This window comes from Lynx canadensis, chromosome A2 (assembly GCF_007474595.2).
Source record: "Lynx canadensis isolate LIC74 chromosome A2, mLynCan4.pri.v2, whole genome shotgun sequence".
Taxonomy (NCBI): Eukaryota; Metazoa; Chordata; class Mammalia; order Carnivora; family Felidae; genus Lynx; species Lynx canadensis.
In genome coordinates, this window is record NC_044304.2 from 2,419,246 (window position 1) to 2,438,935 (window position 19,690).

At 62.2% G+C, this 19,690-nt stretch overlaps 1 protein-coding gene across 7 annotated transcripts in view; it reads left to right on the forward strand.

Moving 5' to 3' along the window:
* Positions 1-19,690, forward strand: part of NFIC (nuclear factor I C) — a 61,549-nt gene that overhangs the window by 25,753 nt on the left and 16,106 nt on the right. For 6 of the 7 annotated variants that reach the window (XM_030337011.1, XM_032595547.1, XM_030292175.2 and 3 more), the window contains exons 3-6: positions 13,034-13,105; positions 16,077-16,151; positions 16,766-16,889; positions 17,528-17,652. In XM_030337011.1, coding sequence (XP_030192871.1) covers positions 13,034-13,105; positions 16,077-16,151; positions 16,766-16,889; positions 17,528-17,652 — 396 coding nt within the window. Of the gene's footprint in view, positions 1-2,351; positions 2,479-13,033; positions 13,106-16,076; positions 16,152-16,765; positions 16,890-17,527; positions 17,653-19,690 lie in introns of those variants that run through there. The other variant, XM_030337018.1, reaches the window with a different exon arrangement.

Sequence of the window (19,690 nt, forward strand, 5' to 3'; positions counted from 1 at the left end):
GGCGGTTTGAAGGAGCGGCGAGGGGGCCCGTATGGGTGGAGCTGAGTGGACGAAGGGGAGAGAGGGAGGAGGGGAGGGCAGAGAGGGGACGGGGGCAGGTCCTGCAGGGCCCTGGAGGCCACTGGGCCTTTACCCCGGGGAGCTGGGAGCCCTGGAGGGTGGGGGGGGGGGGCGACAGACGCTGGTGGGAAAGTGAGGGGGTGATAGTTGAGGGACCCAGGCCACCGCATGGGTTCCGGAGAGGGGAGAATGGAGGCAGCCAGCCTGCAAGCCTGTTCCTAGGTGTGACAGTTCAGGGGCCGTCGTCAGCCTAGGCGGAGCGGGGCCGTGCGAGTCGATCGCCTGGGTCATAGGTCCCCCCGGCCCCCGGCCTGGGCATACGCAGCGGAGGGGGGCAGCGTTTCCCCCATTCTTATCTCCATGCTCGCCAGGGGAGCTCAGGCCAGGACCTGCCCCGCTCTGCGCCTCAGTGTCCTCATCTGTGAAACGGGAGTGACAATCTGTAACCGTGGAGCGGGTTCAGTGAGCACCTGGCACGGAGCAGGCCCCTTTTCAGCGGTCAGCAGTCGTGAGGCAGGAGGCTCGTGAGAAGGGAGAGAGCCCGCCGGCACGGGAGGCGTGCAAGTACTCACTGAGTACTCACTGAGACGGGCCACCGGGCAGTTAACTGACTGTGCCCTCTCCGAGGCCCTGTTTTGTTCCAGTAAAATGGCACCCCCCCTGGTGCCTGGCCAAATTCCACCGTGGCAGCTGGGGAAACAGACCCAGAGAGGACAAGGGGCTAGCCTGGCGTCACAGCCAATCCGGGGCAAGGCCGGGGGGAGGGGCATCTCACCATGTGGCTCCGGTGCCCCCGGAACAGATGGCCTGGCTCCAAGCCACTCACTGTACCTCAGTTTCCAGATCTGTGAAATGGGCACACTGCTGGGATCAGCAGGAATTAAGCTGTGATTCTTATTATCTTCATACACTGTTCTCACTCCCCACAAGCCCCTTCGGTGCCTGGCAAACTCCTACTCATACATCAAGGCCCCAGCTCCGATATCCCCTCCCCCAGGAAGCCTTCCTGGGCCCCTAGGACAGATTCCAGTTACTTCCTTGGGCTTCTCCAGCCACAGGTCCCTCCCTCTGATATTCAGGCCCTGGAGCAGGTGAGGGACCTTCTCCAAGGACCAGGGGGACTGAGATGGGCAATGTTTGGGTGACATTCCACACCCTGCCTCGGGCCTGCTGTCGGAAATCCCTTGTGTCACCACTGATCAGAGTCCGTGACCCCCTCAACCTGGTCTTTTCCTCTGACTATCCCCCTATTTTCCCGACAGTCCTCAGACGCCTTTGACAAGCACGTATTTTGCACCTTTTGTATGCCACGCCCTGTCAGGATAATCCCAGTCGTTTGTGCCTGTGTGCGAGCGTCTATTGAGTACTGACTGCGTGCCAGGCTCCAGGAAGAGAGGCCTCGGGAGGGCCAGGGGAGCAGAAAAGTCTCCCACTACCCCTCCCTTCAATTCAGGCTGGGGCCCTGGAGTTTCCAACCTCCTCCTGCAGTCGAGGCAGTGGGTTTACTTTTTTTTTTTTTTAATTAACTTATTTTGAGACAGAGAGAGAGAGAGCGCGCACGAGCGAGCACAAGCGGGGGAGGGGCAGAGAGAGCGAATCCCAGCAAGCTCTCTGATGTCGGCACGGAGCCCGATGCGGGGCTCGAACCCACGGACCGTGAGATCGTGACCTGAGCTAAAAAAAAAAAAACAAGAGTTGGGCGCTTAACTGGCCGGGCCACCGCAAGGCGGTGGGTTTAAAGCGGGGGCTCCGGAACCAGAGTAACTGGGCTCTGAGCCGCTCGTGCACTTAACAGCCGTGAGACTTGGGCCAAACCCCTTCCTGCCTCTGGCCCTCAGTTTGCCCCTCTGTGAAATGGGAGTGCCCAGATCTGAGGTGTTCGCACCTCAACACCCACTTTCTGCAGAAGGGGAGCCAGGGAGAGGGGCTGCGACGATCCGTCACCCCCTTCCTTCCCGCCCCCCACCCACCCCAGCAAGGCTGGGATGGGACCCATCCTCCTGACCCCACTCCGGGGAGGCCGGACTGCTTTCCCTGGAGGCCCAGAGAGGGGCAGGGCTGGCCTGAGGCCCCACAGCTCCTGCAGGATTCTGCCCCGCTCTGGAGCCCTCCCTTCGTGCCCGCCTCCCTTGGCCAGGAAGTTCTCCCACCCCCCCCACCCCCAAGAAGCATCAGAAACGGGGGGAGCCGGGAGGGGCCGCGGCCCGCGCCCATTTTTGGCAGCCGGCGTTCTCTGGCGCTCCCGCCCGGCCCGGTCCACCGTGTGGCCACAAGTGGGGCTGGCCCGTCCCCTCCCGGGGCCGCGCATGTGGCCCCGGAGCTCCCCGCCCCGCTCGGCGGCCGCTGAAGCAGGCCTGCCAGGGAGGCGGGAGGAGGCCCGGGCTTGGCTGCCGGAGGAGCCAAGAATTTGCTCCAAATGTAAACAGCAAGTTATTTTAAGGCTGCCCCCCTCCCCGGGTGGCGCTGACACATTTGACATTGGAGGGGACCGGTGGGGGGGGGGGTTGCGCGTGTGGGTATTTTTAACCTGTTTTTCGCGGCCCCGGTGCCACCCGGAGTGGGGTGCGTGAGCGGGAGCAGGGCCGCGGGGCGGCCACGTGTGCTGGGCCGCCCGCCTGCCCCCCGCGCCCCGTGGGGCGCGCACTTAACCCCTCGGAGGCCACGAGGGGCCCCGAGGGGAGCCCCCCCCCGCCCCCACCCGGCAGGGAGGGCCGGCGCTCCGCTCCCGTGCCAGCCCCAGCCTCCTGCGCGGACAAAATGGCCGCCAAGGCCGGCAGAAGCATCTGGAAGCCGGGGGAGGGAGAGTGGAGAAAATGGCCGCCAGAGCCATGATGTCATAAGGCGGCCTGGCCGCCAAAGCGTCCCGGGATGGGGCCAGTCCCGGCCTGCAGGCCTCCGAGTGGGCCCTGTGGCCGGCGGGGACCTCCCCGCGGGGCTCTGGGGCCAGACACCCCGAAACGGCCACGCCGGGGCCCCCGTGGGGCCTCCCGGGCTCCCCGAGTGCGGCCCGAGGCCTGGGCTCGGGGCGGCGGAGGGCCAGCACCCTGACCCGCTGGCCTGAGGTGTCCACGGGCGCCCGGCCGGGCCGGAGCCAGGCCACGGAGCGGGCCAGGCGGCGGGGGCGCTGGGCCGGGTGGGAAGAAAACAGAAACTTTTCTTTGAAAGTGACTCCGAGGCAGGTTGGCTCGGGCCCAGGCGGCCGGGCGGCAGGGGAGAGGGAGAGGGAGAGGGAAAGTGCGGTCCAGACTCTAGGAACACGCGGGTCAGGAAGCACAAGGCGAGGGAGGAGGCCGGCATCCAGGAGGTCACCGGGCCGGGCCCTCTCGCCTCTCGGGTCCCCTGCTTCTCGTCCGCATTTCCGAGACGTTCCCCAGAGGCCGGCGAGTGCGCGCCTTGAACGTCCAGCGTCTTGCTTTTTCTTCCCTGCGGTTTGTCCAGGCGGCGCCTGGAGAAGGCGCGCTAGAGCCTCGGTGCCAAGACGTGGAGGCTCAGAGAGGGAAAGCGCTTTCGCTGAGGTCGCACAGCGGGGGCCGGACCGCAGGCCGGGGGTCGCCGCTGCTGGGCTGGTGGGCAGCCTGTGTTCCGGGCCCCCCCTGGAGAGCCAGGGTTTGTGCTGAGGTTCCTTGCAGCTCAGGGCCGGTCTCAGTTCCGGTCCTCCTGCCACACCACCAGCACCAAGCTCAAGTTTAGCGTAGCCTGAAGTCCTCCTACCGTGTGCTCGACCCCCGGCCTTCCTTACAATGGCTGGGGCGCAACCTGCGGCCGTGAGCCTCAGGGATGGGACTTCGGGTCTGTTTTGTTCAGAACCTAGAACAGGGCCTCGTACCCAGGAGGTGCTCAACGCGTGGGTTGAATAAACGAGTCGCCGTGCCCCTTTGTGCCTGGATGTGCGCAGACGCTGGCATGGGGTGGGGTGGAGGCTAGAATCCGTCCTCCCGCCTCTCGGGAGGGACGGGCGGAAGTGAATTCCCCAACTGCCCCCAACATCGAGCCCAGGTCCCGTGCCAGGGGCTGTGGACACGTAAACCACATTTGAACCGAGACTCGAAGGAGCGGAGTGAGGGGATGGGCCCGGCAGGCATTCACAGGAAGGGCGGTCCAGGCGGAGGGCACAGTTTGTGCAAAGGTCCCGGGGCATCGCGGGGCCCGGCACATTGGAGGAACAGTGAGGAGGCACGTGTGGCCGGAGCAGAGCGGGCCAGGGGGAGAGAGGGAGGAGGGGAGGGCGGGGAGGGGACAGGGGGGCAGTTTCGGCAGGGCCTGGTGGCCGCGGGGAGGACTTGGGATTTTCATGTATTGATAGACCCGCGTGGTGGTGGGGGGGGGGGGGGCTAGGGTTTGGCCAAGGGGCCGAGGGCGGGTGTTCCGGAGAAGGAGGTGTTAGGGTTAGGCCGGCAAAGATGGCTGGGGCTTGCCTGGGAGGGAGGGGGCGGCGGGGCGGAGGGACAAAGGCCAGGGTCGCGTGTGCCGCGCGGCCTTCCAGGACGGGGAAAGCTGAGCCTCGGCTGGCTAATGTTTAAAGATGGCTGGTGACAGCCGGGAGCTCGGAATTCCAGGGCCTGGCTTTGGGTTTGTCTCTAGCTGGCCGGCGTCGGAGGCGGACGTGGCAGCCCGGCCGAGCCAGCTGCATTTGGAAGCCCGCTGAGGTCGGAAAAGAAGGCCAGCGAGGGCCGCGGGGCCCGGACGGGGACTCCGGGCTCCCCCCCCCCCGTGTCCCGCCGGCTTTTGAGGAGGCGCGGGCCCGACTTCGTCAGGTCCCGTCCCTGTGTCCGTCCGCGGGCCACCACCCTGGGCCAGTGCCCGCACCCCCTGCCCGGTCTCCCGGCCCCCAAGGTTCCGGAGGCCACTCGGCAGCCACGCTGTTTTCGCGTGTGTGTGTTTTATCGCGGTTAAAGGACACAGAGTAGAAAATACACCCGCGTAACCGTTTCTAAGCGCACAGCTCCGCGGCCTCAGGCACATTCACGCTGTGCTGCGTCCACCCCCACCACCCGTCTCCAGAACCTTCCATCTCCCCAGACTGAGACCCTGTCCCCATGAAGCACGGACTCCCCACCCCTGGCTCCCACCATCCGCTCTCCGTCCCTGTGGGCGGGACTCCTCTGGGGACCCCTGTGCGTGGGGTCACGCGGGACGTGTCCTTCTGTGTCCGGCTCCTGTCCCTACATACGGCGGCCTCCGGGTCCCTCCACGCGGTGGCAGGTGGGAGGACGCCCTTCCTCCCTGAGGCTGGGTCACATTCCAGCATGTGGCCGGACGCACCGTGTTCACCCTTCCCTCTGTCCCCACGTGGGGCAGCCGGGAACCTCGCGGCTGTGCACGCGGGGGTGCGGGCATCCTTCGGGGGCCCCGCTTGCACCCCTCATTGGGTGCATCCGGGCGCGTGGAATTGCTGGGGCGCGTGGATTCCGTGTCTAACTTTCCGCGGGAGCAAGCGCCACGCCGGCCTCCAAAGCGGCCGCCCGTCTCGCGCTCCTGACGCCTCGGCACGGCCTCGTAGCCAGAGGTGCTGTGCCATCTGGCAGAGCCGGGGGCCTGTCCCTCCGCGTGGCGCTCGAGAATAAAACCCAAGCCTGTCGCTGCAGCCACGTGGCCCGCGTGGCCCTGTTCGCTCCCCTTTGCTCACCGTGTCGGGTCCTCCAACATCCTGTGTTTGTTCCCGCCCCAGGGCTTTTGCACATGCTGCGCCTTTGCCCGGCTCTCCCCGGGGCCAGCTCCTCCCCGTCGCTGAGGCCTCAGTGCCAACGACACCTCCTCAGAGGGGCCCCCGCCGGGCATCTGTGTCGAAAGTCACCCCCAGAGCCGCCCTCTGTCCCCTCACCCAGTTTGATGGCCTCGCTGGAACTTAGAGCCGCGTGGAGTTATCCCGGGCCCCTTCTGTCTGCTCACTTCCTGTCTGTCTCTCCGCCTTGGCACCCTGCCGTCTCCCCAGTGCCTGGCGAGTAGTAGGTGGTCACTAAACACCTGTGAGATGAGTGTGTCACCTCGGCGTGTCGATCTCCCAATTAGGGACGGCCGCAGGTTTAGCCACCAGGATGAAGGGAGTTGTCTGGTGCCAAGGGGTGGGTGTTCCTGGGCGGGAAGGGCGGGACCGGAGGCCCAGCGGCGCCTTTCTCGGGGGCTGGGACGGACCGAATTTGGGCTCCTGGCCACGGACAGGAAAGAACACTCTGTACACTCGTCAGTGGGATCCAGTTTACATTTCTATTGTCGCCACGGTCATGTGCTTGTTTGAGCAAAAGGATACGGGAGGAGGTGACGTCCCGGCTACACATGAACGCCCCACGGGCCTGAGAAAGTCCAGAGAACCGGTCCGGGCCGAAGCAGGGGGTCGCTTGAGATTCAGCTGTTGCCAGTGGCCAGACTCTCACTTATACTAGCGTGAGCGTGGCTACCTATGCTCTGTGCGTGGTGCTAAAGAGCCTCGTGTGCCTCTCGGAGAAGGAGATCTTCGAGGAAAGGCCCGGAATGACAGGAGAGTGTTAGCCATGTAGATGCCGAAAGGACATCCAGGCAGGGGGTACCACACCACCTGTGCAAAGGCCCTGGGGCAGGATTGGGCCTGGCACGTTGGCAGAGGACCAGAGGCCCATGTGGCTGGAGCAGAGTGGACGATGGGCGAGAGAAGGAGGAGGGGCTGGGGGGGGGGGCTGGGAAGGGATGGGGCGGTCTGGCAGGGCCACAGGGGGCCACTGGAGGTGGGAGCCCCGGAGGGCGGTGGGCAGAGGCAGGACGAAGTTCATCTGGATTCTGAGTTTGGACAAACGCCGTCACCAGCACAGTATTTGTCCCCTTATCAGCGATTGGCCCTTCCTCTTCCCAAGCAGCTCAGACTCCAGCCTCACCCCCATGAAGGAAGGCAGCGGTGGAGAAGGTTCGCTTTGCAGATGGGAAGACCGAGGCTCGGAGGGAGGACGCAGGACTAGTCCAAGGTCACACGCCAGGCTGTGCCAGGCAGGGCAGGGACTCCGTGCGGCTCTGGCTCCCAGGAGACCCCCGAGGTCCGACGATCGGGGGGGGGCTACACCCCGCCCCCTTCCTTCAAGACCCCGGTGCGTTTTAAAGGCCCTGAAAAGCCCCCACAGCTGCTCGGAGACCAGCGATGCCCGTTCTTCTTGACCACGAGGCCCGTGCTCGGTCGGGTCTCGAACCACGAGCACGGGTCACCGGCGGGCACGTCCTGCTTCAGTTTTCCCCCAGGAGACACGTCCCTGGTGTCCTCGCGGGGAGAATACCGTTTGGGCAGCACGGGCTGCGGAAAACCGTGTCGGGGGCCGGAGGGGGTGGGGGGTGGTGGTTGAGTCGACCAGGTCAGGAGAAAACTCAAAACAAAAAACGAAAGACAGGCCAACGACGTTTTGAAGCTGGCGTATTGGATGCGGTATGATATTCAACGAGATGTTCATGTATATTTTTTTTAAGTCCATTTATTTATTTTTGAGACGGAGAGGCGGGGAGAGAATCCCAAGCACGGAGCCCGACGCGGGGCTCGAACTCACGAAGAGAGATCATGCTCTGAGCCGAAATCAAGAGTCGGATGCTTAACCAACTAAGCCACCCAGGCGCCACCCCCCCACCCCCCGCCACCGTTTATGCGTTTTTACGAGGAGCAGATAAAACCGTCAGCCCATCAGCTTCCCTTGCTGTGCGGCCTTGGGGAACTTACTTGCGGTCTCTGGGTAACCCCGGGGATTGCCGGACCGGATCCAGGACGGCTTCAGGGTGTCAGACCAGACCGTGTCGCCCGTCGACGCACCCCGTCTCATGACACCGCGGCCCCTACCCCCGGCGACCCGAGCGGGGCGTGCTCGGAAGTCTCCCCAGCCTGCGCGATAGGGTCTGGGGGCTCTGCTCCCCGAGGGGGTGCTCGTCGGCGTGGGCAGAGCAGGGAGGTAGGTACCAAGGACGTATTCTGTCCCTAGCTGTCCCCAGCACACGGATGAGTGTGCTCTTATCCCCACCACCTACTTCTCCCATCCCCCTCCCACCTCCCCTCCGCGGGTTCTCTGTAGTCAAGAGACCGTTTTCTGGCTTGTCTCTCCCCCGCCCTCTGTTTATTTAGTTTCTTCAACTCCACATATGAATGAAATCCTACGGCGTTTGTCTTTCTCCGACTGACACATTTCGCTCAGCGTTATGCGCTCTAGATCCATCCATGTTGTCCTCCTGGGGGAGTTTTGAAGATTAAATAAGTCAGTGGAGGTGAACCGTGCAGCCCGATATAGTCAAAGAAATGAGTCACTAAGCATTAACAACTGGACCGTACCATTTCACCCAGAACCCTCATCAACCCTCCCCGGACCTCTAGTCTATGCCCCTCCTCCTCCAGGGGCGGCCACTCACATCTCCGAGCCCCGTGGGGCCTCCCTGGCACTTGACACGCCCCGAGTTTATCCCCTGGGTGAATCTGTTTGCTTGTTCATTGCCCGTCGCTCCCCCGTCAGGACCTGGGTGCCACGAGGGCAGGGCTTTTTTGCCCATTTTCGTCACACTGTGTCTTCCAGGCTTCTGACACCCAGGAGGTGCCCAGCAGTCAGTTCCTTTCAAAAGGAAACAGGGGGCGCCTGGGGGGCTCCGTCGGTTAAGCGGCGCCTTCGGCTCAGGTCACGATCTCGCGGTCCGTGGGTTCGAGCCCCGCGTCGGGCTCCGTGCCGACGGCTCGGAGCCCGGAGCCTGCTTCGGATTCTGTGTCTCCCTCTCTCTCTGCCCCTCCCCAGCTCACGCTCTGTCTCTCTCTCCTTCAAAAACAAATAAACATTTGTGAAAAATTATAATTAGAAAAAAAAGGAGCGAAGAGCAGAATTGCTTACCTTCTCCCTCCCCCCAAGCACTGGTTTTCACCCCCACTGGAAACGGATGGGACAGACACTGGGGCGGGTCATTCTGTGGGTGGTGTCCTGGGTGCTGTAGGGGGTGAGCGGCGTCCCCTGCCCCCTCGATGCCAGGACAGCCCCAGTCCTGACGACCACAGAGGCGCCCAGACTTTGTCCTGAGGGGCAGGATCACCCCCGTTAAGCAACTCTGCGATGGGCACATAACTTCTCTGACTTGACGTCGGCTTTGGATAAGAGACTCTGAGCTGCGCCTCAGTTTACCAAACTCGTCAGTTGGGTAGATTGAATCAATCTACCGTGACCGCTCTTCACGCAGTACGACTCAGCAGACAAAAGCCGTTGTCTTGGGGCCTGGGGCAGCTGGGGACACTGGACGTTAGCCGTCCTTTTTTTTTTTTTTTTTTAGCGTTTATTTATTTTTGAGGGAGACAGAGAGAGAGACAGAGCGTGAGCGGGGGAGGGGCAGAGAGAGAGGGAGACACAGGATCCGAAACAGCTCGAGGCTCCGAGCCGTCAGCACAGAGCCCGACGCGGGGCTCGAACCCACAACCGTGAGATCATGACCTGAGCGGAAGTCGGACGCTTCACCGACGGAGCCACCCAGGCGCCCCTTTTTAAAAAAAAAATTTTTTTAATGTTTAGCCTGTCCTTTAAACATTATCCATTAGACGTCTGTTCAGACCAGAGGACACTGCATTTAAGGGCCGGCTGTCTAAGCAGATGAGAGGAGAAGGGACTCTCCGTGCCCCTTCCCTCCCGATATTTCATGGAAACATCCATCGCAGCTCAGCCCCGGGGGGCTGAGCTGGGCTCAACTTTCTGTGATGGTGGCAGGGTGCCGCACCGTCCAATCTGGTCCCCGCCAGTCTCGTGGGCTCCTGAGTAGCGAAAGGTGACCGGTGCTGGCGAAGTCCTGAAATTCTAACTTGATTTCAGTTTAGCTCACTTATGTGTAAAGTCGCATGTGGCTGGTGGGAGTTTTCAGGACCCAAGTGACAGGCAAGTGGTCAGCAGACAGATGAGACTTTTTGTGAAGGTTGGAGATACTTAAAAAATAAGATCACATAATTAAAAGTCAGGACGTCCTGCCACCTGCCACCACGTGGACAGACCCGGAGGTCACGGTGTGCAGTGACAGGAGCCGGACACAGGACACGTCCCGCGTGACCCCACTCACAGGGGGTCCCCAGAGGAGTCCCGTCCACCGAGTCAGAGAGAAGACGGTGGGAGCCAGGGCTGGGGCAGGGGGCGGGGAGTCCGTGCTTCATGGGGACAGAGTCTCAGTTTGGGGAGATGGAAAGTTCTGGAGACAGATAGCGGGGGTGAATGCAGGACGGCGTGAGTGTGCCTGATGCCAATGAGCCGTGCGCTTAGAAACAGTTAAACGGTGGGGCGCCTGGGTGGCTCAGTCGGTCGGGCGTCCCACCTCGGCTCAGCTCGTGATCTCGCCTTTTGTGGGTTCGAGCCCCACGTCGGGCTCCGTGCCGACAGCTCAGAGCCTGGAGGCTGCTTCGGGTTCTGTGTCTCTCTCTCTGCCCTTCCCCTGCTCATGGTCTCTCTCAAGAATAAATAAACATCAAAAAAAAAAATTGAAAAAGAAACAGTTAAATGGTAAATTTTATGCTATGTCTATTTAACCGCCACCTAAAAACTAAATTAAAAAAGATTTAATGAGATAGCATGTCATTACAGCATCAGTGTTTAGAAACTACGCTTATTTAATTAAAAAAAAAAAAAAAAAAACTCCCCGGACTATAGAAAGGGAAGGGTAAACCCCTTGACCCCAGTGAAGGGATCTCCATCGTACTCGGGGGTGAGAAACTGGGGAGTCTCCCCCAAGATCGGAACCAAGAAGGGCCACTCGCTCTCGCCACTTCCGTTCGGTATCGTGCTGGAAGTCCTTGCCTGTGCAATAAGGCAAGAAAAAGGAAATCAGAGGCCTACAGATCAGATGACACAAGGGTCTTACAAAGAAAATCCCGAGCGATCTATGAAAACACAAACGTCTCCTAGAACTACTGAGTGAGCTCAGCGGGGCTGCGGGATACAAGACCGACAGGCGACGGCCAGCCGCGGTTCTCAGCGCTCACAGCGGACAGTTAACCGCCACGCGGAACACAGTGTCGTTCACAGCCGCTCCCGAGCCCACGGTTTTTTGACCGTCAGTACCCACTGGCGCTTTCACACGCATTCGCTGACTTGGCGGCCGGCAAAGCCCGGAGGTGGGTTCTGCCATCTTTCTGCTCCCGGGAAACCGCGTGGCTCCGAGAGGTGGTCTGGGCGGCCCCAGGTCACAGGGCGACCTTGGCTAAGAGCCAGCTGTGGCCGAGCGCCCTCGCTCTCCACGGATGCAGAGTAACAACACCCTAGACGGAAACGGGGGGGGGGGGACGCAGCACGGACAGTGATAACGCCTCCCTCTGGCTGGCGACGTGCTTACTGTGTGCCCCCCACCCCCCACCCCGGTCTGGGGCTCTTTCTTGTATTCGCGATCGCCTTTTCTGTCAGGGGACAGCCTCTGAGAGAGACGTGTGGCTGTGCCCACTTCACGGATGAGGAGAACGAGGCCCACAGCCCTGCGGCCCTGACCGGGCATCGCCTGAGCGCCCGCCGTGCCCTGCTGCCTGCCGAGGCCGTGTGGGCGCCGGATCCGGAAGAGGGTCCTGTGCCCGAGGCCGGCTGCCCGGGCTGGGCTCTTCCCAACGCGGCGGCCACCGTGCCCAGCCGCGTGGCCATCCAAGCGGAACTGGCCGGAGCCAAGGGGCCGCTGGCAGCCCGGCCCAGGAGCGGCCACAGGGCGCGGGGCCGAGCCGGGCACGCTCGCCTCGGCCGCTGCCCAGCCCTGCCCAGCCCAGTGGGTCACGACTGGGGCTGCCCCCGTCCGCTCCTGTGGCGGGTCGGGAAACTGAGGCACGGGTCCTCGGCCCGGTGGCGTTCAGGGCACCCTCGATCTTGGCGGGCAGGAGGTGCTCGACACACAGGGTGTGCCAAGCCGCGAGGCGCACGGGGAGGGCTCCGCGGCCGTCCGGGGAGGCGTCCGCACAGTCACCCCCACGGGATCCCGAGGGAGCGGAGGGCGCGTCGCCTCGGAGGCTCCCGGAGCTGGGATGGGAACTCGGGCGTCCGATCCCGGAAGCCAGGCGTTTAACGCACGGCCGTGGGTCACAGGTCTGGACGCACGTGCCCACTCATGCAGAAAGTCACCCTGGTGACGGGGGGCGGGGGGGGGGGGGAAGCCCACATTTACGGCCATTTTAGGGATTTAAAATATTCTTTTAAGTTTATTTATTTTGAGAGCGAGAGAGAGAGAGGGAGGGAAACAGCGAATCCCAAGCGGGCTCCACGCCGTCTGCGCTGAACCAGATCCGGGGCTCGAACTCGATTCGGGCGTGCCCTAGGGGCTCCCGACCCGTCCGTATTACCTCTTTACCACCTCTCGGTGATGCCCACACCCATTCGAAAGAGAGAAGTGAGGCTCAGAACAGTTAAGCGACTTGCCTGAGGGCACACAGCGGTTATGCCTGGCTTTGGAACGTGGCAGGTGGCAGGGGCCGGTTCTCCTTCTTTGGCATCTGGCCGTGACTCCCACCACCTTGGTGTTTGACCTCAGAGACAGATAGGCGGGGCCGGGGGTTCCGTCAGGCTGGGCTCGTGGGTGTCCCCCCCTCCCGCCGCCCCTGCCCCGGTCCCGGGTGGACGCCGTGGGGGCTGCAGAGGGGTTGGCGCGCCTCGCCCTCCATCCAGGCTGCCGGAGCTGATAATGCTGAGCTCAGCGTCTGTCTGTTTCGCCGTCTGCCAAGGAGCCTGATTATTTTTAGATAAGATGGAGGGCGGGCGCCAGGGTGGGAGGGAGCCCCCAAGCCAGGCGGGTGGGTGGCCGCGTGGCGGCTGCAGGGGGACGCCCCTCTGCCCTCTCCTGGGGGCCCTGAGTGACAACCCAAGACCAAGGGCTGGGGCCCCGGGACTTCAAGGGCAGAGGCCGAGGGGAGGGGGCCAAGCGGAGACCCCCGGGCCTGGGCAAGCTCGGGACCGCTTCTCCACGGCGCTGCCCAGCCTGGCCCCGGCACGGAGGCCTCCTCCCCCCCCGGGGTGGGGTCCCCTGCAATGTCACCACACCGTCCCCCTCCTTCTCTTTGCAGACGCGGAGCAGAGCGGTAGTCCCCGGGCAGGGATGGGCTCCGACCAGGAGGACAGCAAGCCCATCACGCTGGGTGAGTTTGGGGATGGCGAGGGCTGGGGCGCACGGCCCCATCGTGCTCTGCGTGGCCCCGCGTCGGCACCTCACAACCATGCTATAGGCAGGCACTGGTATTGTTCCATTTTGTAGATGAGAACACCGAGGCACCGAGAGGTCAAGGGGCCTTCCCAGGGGCAAGCAGGGAGCTGGGGTTGGAAGCCACGACTCCGAGCTCCCGCCCTCTGGGCCCTGAGGGGCTCACCCCACAAGAGAGGGCCCTGCTTCTGCCCTGGTCTGCTCCCATAATCGCCCTCCTGGACCAGAGCGGTCACCTCTACCCTGGTCCCCTGGCTTCTGTCCTCGCTTCCCTGTCTGTCCTAAGGTGGCCAGAGAGCCCCCGTGAGCTCTGAGTCAGGTCCTGCCCTCCTCTGCTCACAGTCCTCTAGGGGCCCCACCTCCCTTGGGGCAAAAGTCCCCCCCTGACCCCCAAGGCCCTGCAGGACCTGTCCCTGTGCCCTGCCTGCCCTCCCTTCCTCCCTCACTTCCCCTCGGTCTCTCTGCTCCAGCCACATGGGCCTCCTAGCTGTTCCTCCAACAGTCCAGGCCCAGTTCCTGCTTCAGGGCCTTTGCATGTGCTTTGCCTTCTATCTGGACAGCTCATTGCTCGCTCTCTCTCTCTCTAGATCACCCAGGTCTTAGCTCACATACTCCCCCTCTCAGATTTGCTGACCTCAGACAGCCTCAGCCACTCTCAATGACCACTTTCTGTTTTATTTCCTTTTGAGGAAGTTAGTGATCGCCTATGTATTTGCTTAGTTGCTTGTTTGCGTCTCTCTCCTAATGCAACCTCACCTGCTCGAGGGCAGAGGCTTTTGTCTGTCCTGATCGCTACTGTGTCCTCAGCGCCTAGGATAGGACCCTGGTACACAACAGGTGCTCAATAAATATTTGCAGAAAAAAAAAAAAGGAGAGAGGGAGGGGTGAAGCAGAGACAAAAAGAGAAATGGTACACAGGGGTGGAGGAGGAGAGATAACAGGAAGGAAGGGTGGAAGGAAAAGCAAGTGGGTGAGGACGTCCCCGTCGGAAAGGCCGGCACAGGGAGGCCGGATGGTTCCAGGAGCGTCACAGGCCCCCGTGCCGCTCACCACGGGCCGGCTGTGACCCTGAGTCCTCCTTGGCCTCCTGTGATCCTCAGGCGCCTGCCTCCAAGCCAGATGTTCAAGGCAGGCGGGGGCAGCGGCGCTTGGCCTGGTCCCATGGGGAGCTCCAGCGTCTGGCGGAGGAAAGCACTTCCTCCCACCCGCCAGGGAGTCCCCTGGAGATGGAGCTGGGCGAGTGCTGCACAAACAGGAAACCCCGGTGGGGGGAAGGCGGAGGGGCGTGCTGACAGCAGCTGGCCAGCTGGGTGGCAGGAAACGGCTGAGGCCACTTCCCCTGGACGCTGGGGGCGGGGGGGTGGGCATCGCCCTCTCCTCCCAGGGATGTGGTGGCCCTGAGCCCCCCAGCACGGGGCTGGGCATATAGTAATTGCTCAATAAATGGTGTGCACAAAGCTGGTAACCGGGGAGACTGGAGTTTCCGGACTGGCCAGGACTTGGGTCTCTCACAGCTGGGGAACCGGGCACCCAGGTCGGCTCCCTGTGGCCCGTGCTGCCCCCTGGGGGCCTGGAGAAGAACCGCTCTCGCCACCCCCCCCCCCCCCCAGGCCTAGAGCCGCCCACCTGCTGGTCCCTTCTCCACTCTGACCACCTTCCCTGGCTTCTTTCCCTCCTGTTGCCTCCAACCCCAGGGCCTTTGCATGGGCCACTGCTGGCAGTATCGTGACCCTCAGGGAGGCGGCCAAACCTCCTGTTTAAGATCATCCTGATCGCAGCAGCCGACACTGGCCTGCGTGGCCGTTACCCTGCACCAGGCGCTGTCCTTGCCACTTCCCAAACTTTAATGTCTGTAGGCCTCTCGGTCCTCTTTCAGGCAGGCTCCCCACCCCTGCCTGCCGACCACCACCTGACGCGTGGTGCCTTTGCCTTAATGATCTAAAAAAAAAAAACCCAAAACCGTATTGTGGTTAAATTCACATGACAGAACATGTACACTTAGTGGCGTTGACTACATTCGTGCTGTTGTGCAACCATTGCCTCTAACTGTCCACAACACTTTTGTTGCCCTGAAAAGAAGCCCTGTCCCCACCCCTCCTCCCCCTCCCCAGTCCTTGGCCCCCATGAAGCCCCCTTCCTGTCCGCGGATGAGCCCATTCAGGACGTTTCACACCCGCGGACTCACGCCCCGTGTGGCCTTGTGTCGGGTTCCCTCCCTGAGCGTCGTGTGTCCGGGGTCCGTCCGCGGGGCAGGGCGGGGGGGGCGGGGTGGTTGTGCGAGAGGCTGGCTCCCAGCCGTCCAAGGTCAGCCAAGAGGAGCCACACCTGTTTCCAAATCCGTTAAATGGGTCCCAACCACTGCATACCAGAGAGGAGGGTCCCTCTTCCTTTGACATTAGGCAGGCACGGTTCTGGGGACATGGGGGACTTTAACTGCTGCGGGTGGACCTTCCATTCAGCCCGTGATTCTGAGCCCCTGCTGTGTGCCAGGCTCTGGGCCAGGCACTGGGGACACCGCGGGACCTGGGCACACAGACCTCCCCGTCAGGACAGAGCTCCCAGTCTAGAGGGGGAGGGATAAGGGGCTGCAGAACCGCGTGACACGAGGAGAGCAAGCCAGCCCCTTGCGGCCAGTTGATTCCTATCAGCCACCCCGATGGCAGGGTGTGTGGCCCCCACTTTGGAGATTAGGGAGCACGGAGGCTCACGGACAGGAAGGGACTTGCCCAAGAGCACACGCGAAGCGGCAGCCGAGCTGAGATTCGAACGCAGGTCCGGCCTCTGCCTCCGTCTTGCCACGGGGCTGCAGGGGGTGGGCAGGGTGACCACTCCAGCCCCCGGAGTCTGGGTAGCCCAGGGTGTCGAGGAAGGAAACCGACCCAGTGAGTCCCATTTTCTCCCTGTTCCAGACACGACCGACTTCCAGGAGAGCTTCGTCACCTCCGGCGTGTTCAGTGTCACCGAGCTCATCCAGGTGTCCCGGAGTGAGTGTCCCCGCCCACCCTGTGCTGGGATCTGGAGAGGGGAGGGGCGCGGGAGAGGGAGAGGGGGCTTTGGGATGGGGACTCTGAGAAAGAGTCTCAGGGAAAGGGAAGCTGCCCATCACCCTGCCCTACTCCCCTCTGTCACCGAGCTAAGGTGCCTAGGAAGGGCAGTAGGTGGGGGCCCACACGCCCCACCCGCTTTGCCTCCTGTTCCCTTACCTTCCTAATGTACCTGCTGGGGACCCACCCACTCCCCAGACACCCCCACCTGAATTCCAGTGCAGGGAGTTCTGGGCACTGTCCTGCCTTAACCCTGACCATCATCCTCCCTGTCCAGATCAGCAGAGCCTGGCCTCAGGGAGCACTGGGAAGCTAGTCCTCCCGCCCTGGCTATGCCTCTGCCTCACAGTGTGGGCTTGGCCTCTCTTGCTGGCTTTGGGCTTCTGACCCATAGAATGAGGACACTTTCAGCCACGTTAGGAACCAGGCCAGTCAGGGGACGGGGTTCCTTTGGGGCTGGCCAGTCCCCCGGTGGCTCTCCCCACCCCTCCGGGGCAAACTGCAGCCCTGGACCTTGCACCCTCTCTCACTCTGCCCCCTCTCGCCCTCCGCAGCACCCGTGGTGACTGGAACAGGACCCAACTTCTCCCTGGGGGAGCTGCAGGGGCACCTGGCATACGACCTGAATCCAGCCAGCACAGGCATGAGGAGAACGCTACCGAGCACTTCCTCCAGCGGGTACGTGCCCCGGTCCCTGCCTCTGGGCATTCGGCCACCCCTCGCCCACCTCCACCTGGCCCCGGCTGGCTGACTCCTCTCCCTGGAATGCCTGTTTTCAGGGTTCACATGGTAAACTCCTACGTATCCCTCAAAACCCAGCCCCAAGTGCTCCTTTCCCCAGCCCTGATACCCCACCCAGGGCTCCCACAGCCTTGAGTCCTATCAGCCCACCCCCTGAGACTCCGCGGGAATAGCCACTGGTTCTTGGGGAGATACGCTGGGTAACCTTGAGCCGGTCACAGTGCTTGCGTGGATTTCCGCCATCTGTAAAATGGGATCATAGTCCTACCGGGTTGTTCTGAGGTTTACGGTAGGCCGAGTGCTTATCCAGGGTTTTAGTGCGCAGCCTGCCAGCCGGCCGTCTGCGCTCGGCCGAGAGCCTCACTGCCTCTGGCCCCGGGCGTCCCATCCGAGCGATGGGCAGGTTGAGGCAGGTGCTCCCCGAACCGGCTGAAAGCCCGCGGGAACCTCGACGTCTCGCGATAGCACCCTCCCCGCCCTGCCCCCTACGGACCGGAAGTCAGCCCCAACCGCCCCCGCCACACCCTCGCGTCGCCGTGGTAACCGGCCTGCGCTCCGTTTCCCTCGCCCTTTAGGAGCAAGCGGCACAAATCGGGCTCGATGGAGGAAGACGTGGACACGAGCCCCGGCGGCGATTACTACACCTCGCCCAGCTCTCCCACGAGTAGCAGCCGCAACTGGACGGAGGACATGGAAGGAGGTGGGGCTGGCAGTGGGGGCGGAGCGGGCCTCGGGGCCGGGGTTACCGCGGCGGGGACTACATATTCCGGCAGGCACTGCGCCGGCGCCGGGGTGCGGGAAGCCCTGGGGCTGGGGCCGCGGGGCCTCCTGGGAGTTGTAGTCGCGCGGGTCGCTCGCCGCTGGGAAGTCCGGACTCACGTTCCCGGAGCTTCTGGGTTCCGTCGGGGCCGGGGAGGGCGGAGACTGTCCCTCCCGCGGCTTTCCTGCCCTCTGCCCGGTGCAGCCTCGTCTCCGTGGGGCTCCCGGACCTGCGGCGTGGACTCGGTGGCGCTTCTGCTCGGCAGCGCGCTTCTTCCCGGGGTCCGCCCTACGCTCTCATCTGGAGGGTCCCCGCTGGTGGGTCCCGAGCTGTAGCATGCCCCGTCGCAGGGGTCCTGCTGATCTTCCGAGATTCCCGTCTCGACGGGCTCGGCCTCCGCGCGGTCCCAGGTCTCCTTTTCTCTGAACCTCCTTTTCGGGGAGAGGCTGGCCTCTCACTCGTCTGCCTTTTTAGGGCCTTCCCCAGAACGGGTCCTGTTCTGCAGGGGCGGCATTGCCACAGGTTCCCCAGCGGCCTGCCCCGAAGATCTCCATTCCTTGGGGTCCTCGTCTCCACCGCGGTTCTCCTCCGGAGAACCCGAGTTTCTGCTCTCCCGCGGGCTGGCCTCGGGGCTGCTCGGGGACACTATGCTCAGGGGGGCCCACAAGCTTGCCTTGCCCTGGGCTGGGTGTCCCTGGAAATGCAAAAGTCCCCAGCGGAGTCTGTGTCCCAGAATTTAGAAACGTCGCTCAGTCCAGACCCTTACCCCTTAAAAAGGGTTCACCCCGCGGATTACCCAATGGTTGCCAGCGTGGACTCGGGCCCACCAGCCAGTACAGCCTCTGGTGACCGCACTGCTCTGAGCCTCCGGTTCCTCATCTGTGAAATGGGGTTAATATCTGCACCGCCCTCTAAGGTTGTGGGGATTAAGTGAGTTAATACGTGCGGTGTCCCTAAAACAGGCTTGGCGCATAGTACACACCCAGTAAACCTGAGGATTTGTTTGCTTGCCCCCTGCTTTTTGGTCCCTACTCCCTATTCCCGAAGGGCCAGCTTTCTTATAAAGGTCTGTCTACACGAAGACCATACCTACAGGATTCCTGGAAAGCATTACAGTTAAGAGGGCAGGTTTAAGTGTCAGAGAGACCTGGGTTTGAAATCCAGGTCTGCCATTGGCTCGCTGTGTGGGCTGTGTAACTTTGGGCAGGTGACTTGACTTCTCTGAACCTCAGTTTTCTTATCTTCAAAATAGGATTGATGAGATAACTCTTCTTTCCTGAAGCTGGGAAGAGGAAATGGTAGAAGGCGCATAAAGCAGCCACCTGGCACACGATGAGTGCCCAGGACACAAGAGAGTTCGTTGTTCGTGTCTTTATAAAATCCCCATGTCTGTGAATGAGTCTCTATCATGTCTGGTTGTGACATTTGAGCCCCAATGGCCCTCCCTCTTCCATTGTGTTGGCTCCCAGGGCAGGTACCTAACCTTGGGAGGATGTGTCTCCCTAGGAGGCTCTAATTTGTGGGTCAAAGTGTCTCCATGGTTCTCTCTCCCTGTGGGTTCCCCACTTCTGACAGGTTTGCCTCTGTAAAGATCCTGTGTTTAGTAAGCTTTAAGTTTGATTGTGAGAAACAGAAACCCCAAAAGGACAGTGCATTTCTCTCCAAAGTAAATGTCCAGCCATCAGCAACCCTGAGACTTAGGCTCCCGCCTTTAGCTCCAGTGAATGTGGAACATTTTTTTAAACATTTTTTTAAACTTTATTTTTTAGAGAGAGAGAGGGAGACAAAGCTCGATCGGGGGAAGGGCAGAGGGAAAGGGGGAGACACAGAATCTGAGGCAGGCTCCAGGCTCTGAACTGTCGGCACAGAGCCCAGTGCGGGGCTGGAACTCGCCAACTGTGAGATCGTGACCTGAGCCGAAGTCGGATGCTTAGCCAACTGAGCCACCCAAGTGCCCCAAATGTGGAGCATTTTTAAA